This window comes from Neolamprologus brichardi, chromosome 5 (genome assembly GCF_056152115.1).
Source record: "Neolamprologus brichardi isolate AB-2024 chromosome 5, ASM5615211v1, whole genome shotgun sequence".
NCBI lineage: Eukaryota > Metazoa > Chordata > Actinopteri > Cichliformes > Cichlidae > Neolamprologus > Neolamprologus brichardi.
In genome coordinates, this window is record NC_142108.1 from 18,180,486 (window position 1) to 18,189,138 (window position 8,653).

At 38.0% G+C, this 8,653-nt stretch overlaps 1 protein-coding gene across 1 annotated transcript; it reads left to right on the forward strand.

Moving 5' to 3' along the window:
• The first annotated feature begins 2,631 nt into the window (after positions 1-2,631).
• mrto4 (MRT4 homolog, ribosome maturation factor) lies at positions 2,632-7,894 on the forward strand. Its single transcript, XM_006783247.3, has 8 exons — positions 2,632-2,717; positions 2,971-3,029; positions 3,140-3,243; positions 5,223-5,304; positions 5,391-5,458; positions 5,542-5,693; positions 7,223-7,299; positions 7,389-7,894. The coding sequence occupies exons 1-8, from the start codon at positions 2,690-2,692 to the stop codon at positions 7,536-7,538; spliced, it is 720 nt and encodes a 239-aa protein (XP_006783310.1). The 5' UTR covers positions 2,632-2,689; the 3' UTR covers positions 7,539-7,894.
• The last annotated feature ends 759 nt before the right edge of the window (positions 7,895-8,653 follow it).

Here is an 8,653-nt window from a genome sequence, read left to right on the forward strand (position 1 = left end):
TCCGCGGATCATGTTGCAAAGTGCTAAACTAGGCACTATCACCTCTAGGAGCCCCTCCCACCTCCCTACCCATGTCTCTCTCTCACACACACTGACGAGAGGGATCGACGGGCTGAGGAAGGCTTAAGTCTAATTAATAGGATAAAGTGAACTATAACTTAATTTCTTTTCTTAAGTCAGGCCTGACGTTTTTGTGGGTTTATTAGAATAATGAATCGTTTCTTTTATTTTAACAAGTATCAATATGAAACCTTTACCATAATAATAAACGTGTATATTTTTTTTAGGGACACACAATATGGCAGTTTCTTTCTGCACTGTATTACTGTATTACTCTGTATGTGATATGTTTGAGTTTTAGCGAAGTCACAGTCTGATTGGTTGTTTTTTTTTTTTTTTCCAAATTCCATAGGCCTGCAGTATATTTCCAAAATATTGTGTTGGAATAATAATAATTGTATAATATTGTATAAAAACACACACACAGGACCTGCATTTACAGCATCGCTGCAAAGAAGAGAAATAAGAGAGGGCTATTATGTCGTTATGAAGGAATCATTCGAACATTGTATGTTTTTTTACGTTTATATGCTTTCGTTTTGATTTCCTTTCTTCTTGTCTTGTCCTAACATGTCTTATGCCTTTTTGATGTTACCTCTTTATTATTATGTCATACAGTATACACTTACAGTCTGTAGGATTATCAGGATCATTATGTGAAAGGGTGATATCACAGTGGATAAATCTATGATTACATCATTTCCGAAGCTGACAAAATGCCCCTCGTGCCCAAACCGACTCATAAAGGCCCAGACTTGAACAAGTGGAAATCTTTTGCAAATAAAACAAAGACAGACACGGTTATAAGAGCAAGTGGCTCAAGCTAGTATGCACCTTTGAGCATTTTATACATTTGTCACATTCGGCTACTACGCTTATGAAGTTGTTTTGCTCATGCGCCACCTAGCGGGTTAATCCGTCCATTGTTCTTATTATCTTAGAATTAACTTTGCATCTCCATCCAAGTCCAAAGACATTTTTTGTTCAGAAATAAGTGATGCAAACTGACCAGGTTCCTCATTTATTTTCCTTCTATTGGCTTATTATTTTTGCTACAAAGTAAGCCATTTGAAATAACTTATCTTAAATAAGTTGTGCTGGCAAATTTCATGTATTTCTAGAGGAGACGAATGTCTTGCTTTATAAACTGCTATGAACACTGGTGTTAGATCTTTAGTAATTTATTTAATTCATGTATTCCATGATATACTTTATTTATTCCAAAAGTTATTCAATAGCACATAACAAAATAGATGATAGATGAAGTTGCTGCAATAGGTCTAGGCTGCTGGGGATTCAGATGATGCACTGAATTTTCTTCTTCAGTCACCTTTTTCATTTACTATGCGTTTATACAGCTCTCTGTATTTAGTTATTATTAATTTTTGGCTCTCTTTCACTGCATGTTTCTGATCTGTCTTCATCCACTAACTCCTAACTGGTAGTGGCAGATGGTTGCCTCTCCTTCGTTGGTTCTCCTGCAGGTTTCTTCCTGTTCAAAGGGACTTTTTCCTCCCTGGGATCACATATGATTGAGGGTGGCTCGATCCCTGGCTCCTCCAGTCTGCAAGATACTAACCCCAAGTTCACACGGAGTGTGAATGTAGTTAGCATAGAGACTTGTGAGATTGGGTGAATGTGGCATGTTTTATAGAGCACTTTGAGGGAGAGTAGAAAAGCGCTATATAAGACTCAGTCCATTTACCATTATGGGGGTTTTATCTGTTTTTCTTGTATTACTATAGGGTCGTTACCTTGCGATATAAAGCGACTTGAGGCAACTGTTGTTGTGATTTGATGCTGTAAATAAACGTAAATAAATAAATAAAATAAGTTATAATAAGTGGCTAGAATGGATGAAATAATAACAAGGATGAAGATCGCAAGAGAACAGAAAAAATATTTAAATGAAATAAAATAGTTAAATAAATAAAAATGTAATGATAAAATTATAAATAAATAATCACTGCGTGTATAACATGTTATCAAGCACCATAACTAGTGTGCCTAGTTTGATGCGAAATGTATTATTTAATCCATCCATCCTCTTCAGTTTATCGTTTTCAGGTCGCGGGTAGGTAGAAGGGGGGGCTGATGTCTATTCTAGCTGTCTTAGGGCGATAGGCAGGGTACACCCTGGACAGGTCGCCAGTCTGTCGCTGGGCTAACACACGGACACAGACAACCATTCGCACCTAAAGGCAATTTATCGTTTCCAATTAACCTATACCCGCTAACTGCATGTCTGGATTGCGGGAGGAATCCGGACTACCCGGAGAGAACCCAGGCAAACACGGGGAGAACATTCAAACTTACAGACAGACTGATGGTGGAATTGAACTCAGGACCTTCTGCTTTAAAGCAACAGTGCTAACCACCGTGCTGCCCGTATCGTTTAATCTTACTGTGCAATTCATTTCGATTCAGTGTTATTTATATAGCAGCAAATCACAATATCTTAAGGTGACAAAAATTATAGAAGTCAAGCATTTATTTGTTATTAATACACATATAACGCTTTTTTTGTTTTTATGTCAGGCAGTACATGGTCAGCCATGCTAAACAGAAACACTTGGGGTCCTTCTACTTCACGTGTGTGTCTGCTGCTGTGGCATCGTGAGGAGGAATCATGCCGAAATCAAAGAGAGATAAAAAGAGTGAGTAAAGCACAGTACATCTTTTTCAAGTGTAAAAGCATATGAGCGTCGGTGAAGTGTTTTAAGTGATGTTGTATTTGTAAAACTTCTTTTTCACTAGTGAAAGCTACCAAAAGAGAGCTAACTAAAGCTAGCGTTAGCTTAACTGCCTCAGCATGGTTGTACTCCTGGCTGCTCATTGATACATGCACGTGTATACGCAAACTGCTGGCTGACATTTGTTCATCGTGAGTTTTCGCATTTTTCCCCTCAGTTTCTTTAACGAAAACAGCCAAGAAGGGGCTGGAGTCAAAACAGAAGCTAATTCAGGAGGTGAGTGTTTTCAGTGCTGCAGTCACCATCTTTGTAACGGGGACGTGTTAAGTTCAGCTATGTCTGTTCCAAAACACCTGAAGTACCTAAACCTCATTTCTATTCTTTAGTTGCGGGAATGTGTGGACACCTACAGAAACCTGTTCATATTCTCGGTGGCTAATATGAGGAATAACAAGCTGAAAGACATCCGGACTGCGTGGAAACACAGCAGGTAATGACATCTCCAAAAGTTGATTCTGTTCATCTGGACGTAGCGTTTTCAGTGGGAGAAACGTTTCGTCACTCATCCAAGTGACTTCTTCAGTCTTAGCTGACTGCAGGTTTCCCCAGTCTTATAAACAGTACATTTGCATAATGATCGAAACCAGCCCACTGAAGGAACAATGGGGTGAGAGGTCAGTTCCTTCATCATGATTATGCAAATTCTCTTGACCATTGATCAACAACTACTGATCAAGATCAATGGCCATGAGTACCATTCACAGAGAGTTGGGGAATGGCTGCAATCACAGCATTGTATGATGGCGAAAGATATACCCCTAGGCCCCCTCCTCGATTCAGAGATGGTCTTTCCCTTTTCACATCAGGTAATGACATCTTAGAGTTCTGATTTCAAGGCTCAGTCCTAGTACTGCACTAAGGTACGTGCGTGTGTGTATCAAGGATTGGGTTGCACTTTGTTTTCTCGGTGGCATTGCCACCTCTACTCATGTTGGAGCCCTTCGAGAAAGAAATTATTACATGGACAACCCCAATTTGTAAGATATTGGGATGCTGTGTAAAATATAGAAAACGTATCAAATTTATTGAACTGAAAAAAGGTAAAAATCTAGCTTAGTTTGAATTTGATAGCAGCAAAATATGGACGCCCTGTTTTCCAGACTAAAGAACTTGTTATCAGAACTTGGGTAAAAACCTGGATCAGTGTCTACACATTTGGAAAGTAGTCAGAGGTATATAAAGGTTTAAACATACTCCCATCCTCCCATCCATGTTTCAGCAAGAAAATGCTAATGCATATATTACAACAGCATGACTTCTAAGTAGAACAGTCTGGGCACTAAAGTAGACTGTCTAATATGTAGACCTATGACCAACTAAAAGCATTTGGCATGAAAAATATGACAAAGAATGTGTGAATGTTAGATAGAAAACACTTAGAGATAGAAAACAGTGCATGTATGAATGTTTATTTGAATTATATATGTTGTATAAAGCACTTTGAATGCTCAAGAAGGAGTCCATTTACCATGAAATTTGCAAAATATTGCTTTAGGTTTTTCCTTGTCTTAATTTTATTTGAGTGCAGTAGTGCGAGCAGGTATATGGCAAGGCCATAGAAACTTTAAAAAATTCAGATTATGTGGCCAATTTCCTCTAGATTGCATGTGTTCTTCTTTAGGTGTCAGTTTTCCACTGTCGTATAGTATGAGGCATCAGTTACAGTTTCTAACGACTACATTTTCCCCCTCATCTTAAGTTGCCTGTTAGTAGGCTTGATTATTTTAACAGAGCCAGTAAGTAGGATGCACTTCTGCAGTTACAGTCAAGTGGAGGTAAAATTACATCAAAGAGGAGGAGAAATTGAATTAAAGGCATGAAACAGAGTTTTTTATATGTTAGTTGCCTCTGTCAGTGCGCCCCAGGGTGGCTGTGGCTACAATGTAGCTTACCATCACCAGTGTGTGAATGGGTGGATGACTGGATGTGTAAAGCGCTTTGGGGTCCTTAGGGACTAGTAAAGCGCTATACAAATACAGGCCATTTAGTCTTTTGTGTGTAGAAGAGATACTATTTTGGGGGTTTCTTGCTTATAACTCCTTTTTAAGTATGGAAATTAAAGATTTTGGTAAAATAGTACAATTAATATACACGTTGACTATGGGATAAGGAATATTACTGAATGGGTACAATAGATGTGGATTTTTTTCTAGAAAAAAAATAACCATATTATCTCATAGTTAAACATCTTGTCTATTGATTGTTATTGGTCAGCAATCAGCTTAAATATCAATCATTTTTAAAAAGTCAGCATCATTATGATTTGTGTTTGTTTTTTTTATGGGATACGCTTGAATCTTATCTTGCAGCATGTTGATATGAACCAAATTTCTAGAAAATGTTGAACAAGTATTTGGAAAGAGCCTATATTTATTCAACAGTGTAAATTGTCTCATCTCTGTTCCACAGATTCTTCTTCGGCAAAAATAAAGTCATGATTATTGCTCTTGGGAAAAGAGATACAGATGAATACAAAGATAATTTGCACAAGGTAAGCAAGATCTCAGACAAACTTGAAAAGTTACTGCTGTGGTTTACTGCCGTCACTCAATGTTTATTCATTTTGATAATGTTCAGGTCGGCAAGCATCTGCGTGGAGAAGTGGGTGTACTATTCACAAATAAAACAAAGGAGGAAGTACAAGAGTAAGGCTTTGCTAAATTCATCTTTGTTGCAGAGATCCTCCAATGTCTTCAATGAATCACTAAGCAATGTTCTTTACCCACAGATATTTCAGTCATTTCAAAGAGGTGGATTATGCTCGTGCAGGAAACCAGGCTCAGATGGATGTGACGCTGGATGAGGGACCCCTTGAACAGTTTACTCATTCAATGGAACCCCAGTTGAGGCAATTAGGGCTTCCTACTGCTCTAAAGAAAGGTGAGATTAAAGGACTGTTCTCGTCACCCACTACAACACCGTGGCTCAATGGATTTTAACTTTTTAAAATTGGTATTAATTAATGGAGGTCTGTGACTTGACAAATCACAATCTGTATATAAAAGATGGTTGTAGCTTCCAGGACTGAAAAGTGTAATCAATGTGGAAGTGGCTTAAACTGACATTCTTTATAATGATCAGCATGTGGCATCTGGTTAAAAAAAAAAAAAAAGACTGTACAGAAGTCATAGTAAATGCTTCCCTGTACTACAGAGCTTTTATTTGCCCTAACATTGGTAATTATGCTAAGAAGTCACACAAAGGTGATTATCAGCTCAGTAAAGTCAGCCCAGAGTTTCCACAATCAATCCCCAAAAAAGGCAATGTTTGCAGCATATGATCACTCACAAACATGGACAGGTATTGTGACAGCAGACTGGCATACTTTACAAATAAAAAAAGTAAAATATGTTAGATCAAAAAAGGTTCAAAAGCACTCTAGGAATATATCTGTGCGTTAAGTGGTGTGGTTAGCAAGATTGTAAAAGTGCAAAGTAAAATCTATTTATTTTCCCAGGAGGGGAAAAGTGGCAAAGACCTATCAGTAAAACTGCCCTGTCATTGAACATGGCAAGCTCTGACTGTAATTACAGTTAAATTAAAGTGTTGCCTAAGTGTAAGTAGTTTTCCCCAGTGGTTTAGCTGCAACCCCAGTGGTTTGAAACAGGCTGTATGCGTGCATAAAACAAATAAAATCGTACTTCAAACCAGTAAGTGGACTCATTTTTCTGAAGTCAACAAGTTCAAGGTTTAGGATATTGCTGTATTAATAATTGTAGAAAATGTCAAATTACTTGCCCGTATAAAATTGTTAGTAGAAAGCAGGAGAGAAAAAATGGATGAATAAAGTTGCTCCTAGGAATTTCATTGGACCTTCATGGAAGGACAGACTTGATATTTGCATCTATTCTATATTCTGGAGAACTGATTTGTCACTGGTTTTGTGTTGATCTCTTATCTTAAACGTGATCTGCTACAAAGCAGGTTACGGCTGATGTTACCATGGCGATATACCGTAGTAAGACGTGAACAACCTTTGTAATGTTTAAACTTGAAGTTGGCTTAATAAGCCCCAAATCGTTTTTCCGTAGTATAGGTGAGTTTATAGCCGCTGTCAAATGATGTTCAGCTTGTAAATAAGATGCACGTAAGGTGAAAAAGGACGATGAAACAGAACAGGGCAGACCAAACCTGTGACTGACAAGTGGCCATTGCGTGACGGTGCTGTGTCAGTCATTTGTTTGTTAGTTCCACCCCTCACATCTTATTTCAATACTGAAAGATGGCAACAGCAGGTTGAGGCTTCACTATAAGTGGGAGATGTATTGTAGCTACAGTATATACAGTCTATGTTAGCAATATCAGGCTTCTGCTTCAAATCAGGTCCGAGTCGGTATTAGTGTGTTCATGAAATGTGTGAATTCACTGCTTTTAAATATAAAGCCAACTTCTTTTATCTTGTGCTACAGGAGTGGTAACACTGCTGAAGGACTATGAAGTTTGTAAAGAGGGGGACACGCTCACTCCAGAGCAGGCTCGTATTCTGGTGAGTTCTTGTTTTTTACTTGATTAAAAATGTTGACTGTCACACACTAAATGTATTTCAGTTGACTGAGGGTTGTTTTTTGTCCACAGAAACTCTTTGGTATTGAGATGGCAGAATTCAAGGTGCAGATCAAGTGTATGTGGAACTCAGAAACAGGCGAGTTTGAGAACTTCGCTGGTGAGGACGAGTCTATGCAGGATGAGGAAGATGATAATGATGATGAAGATGATGCAGAATGAAACTTCTGCAAGGCGGGAGAATTTTTAAGAAAATTCCTGCTTTCAAAAGCAGATGGACATTTCATTTAGCTTTCATCCTGACAGCCAGTGCTGCAGTCTGTAGTCTTTCTGGTCTTTTTATACCTACAAAACATGAACTTCTGTCCTTCATCTTGAATTTTAGTTGTGGACAATGTGGACTGTATTCAAAGGATTAAATCGTTTGGGATGTCATTGTTCTCCAAGTTTCCTCAGCACAGTGAGGGACTGATATTGTGTGGAAGTCCCTTTCCTTTCAAAGACCAATGTAAATCACAGTTCATGTTAAACCAACACCCATGAATAATATACACGTTTTGTTGATGTGACAAATTGAATCCAGATTCTTCAGAAAGTTATTTTTCCACAAAAGAGTATTAATGGGTTTTTTTTTTATATAGACATGACAATGAAGTGCTCTTTGATTAAAAATGGAAAAGGTGTACTGATCTATTCCAAGGACATAAAATGTACATTTCAGGGGAGAATTCAAAAAACCTAATTAAGTGTAATTAGGGGAAAAAAATTTCTGTAAAATTAAATGACCAAGAAGGTTCTCATCTGAAGTAGTCTGGACACTCGTGGGCTATGAGATTCCAGGTTTCTTTGAAGGCGTCGACCACTCTCTGATCCAGAGGACCCTCTTCCGCAAGCAGCCATACTTTGCTGAAGCTGCTCCATGCTCGACATGCAAATAACGATTCCATCTCCAAGATCACCCTGGACACAAGAGTTGGAGAAAATGACACTGCTATGGCAAGGGTTTTATGAGATTATAGCTAGTAGTAAGGTTATGAGCAGCTGTAGCTATTTAATATAAATACTCAAAACAGGAATTGCACAGCTGGAGTCTGTTAATTTATTAAGAGATGTATATGTGGAGGATTTGTTACAATTTAAAAATAGGAACAAAAGCTTGGTCATTACAGAATATGTAGTTTACATGCAGCATCTCCTATTCACTTGGTATTTTGTGGTATTTTCTTTCTAAAAGAATCCATTTCAAATATTACAAACCTGCAGACAATATGAAAAACCCTGAAAAGTGTTTTGTTCTACCTCCAGTAGGGGCATTTCCACTGCACTAAAACATAATT

Excerpts from the sequence above, each read along its gene's own strand:
- mrto4 (XM_006783247.3), top strand. The coding sequence starts at position 2,690 with ATGCCGAAATCAAAGAGAGATAAAAAGA. Across the intron at positions 5,694-7,222 it reads TCCTACTGCTCTAAAGAAAG|GAGTGGTAACACTGCTGAAG; the intron begins GTGAGATTAAAG and ends CTTGTGCTACAG. Across the intron at positions 7,300-7,388 it reads CAGAGCAGGCTCGTATTCTG|AAACTCTTTGGTATTGAGAT; the intron begins GTGAGTTCTTGT and ends TTTTGTCCACAG.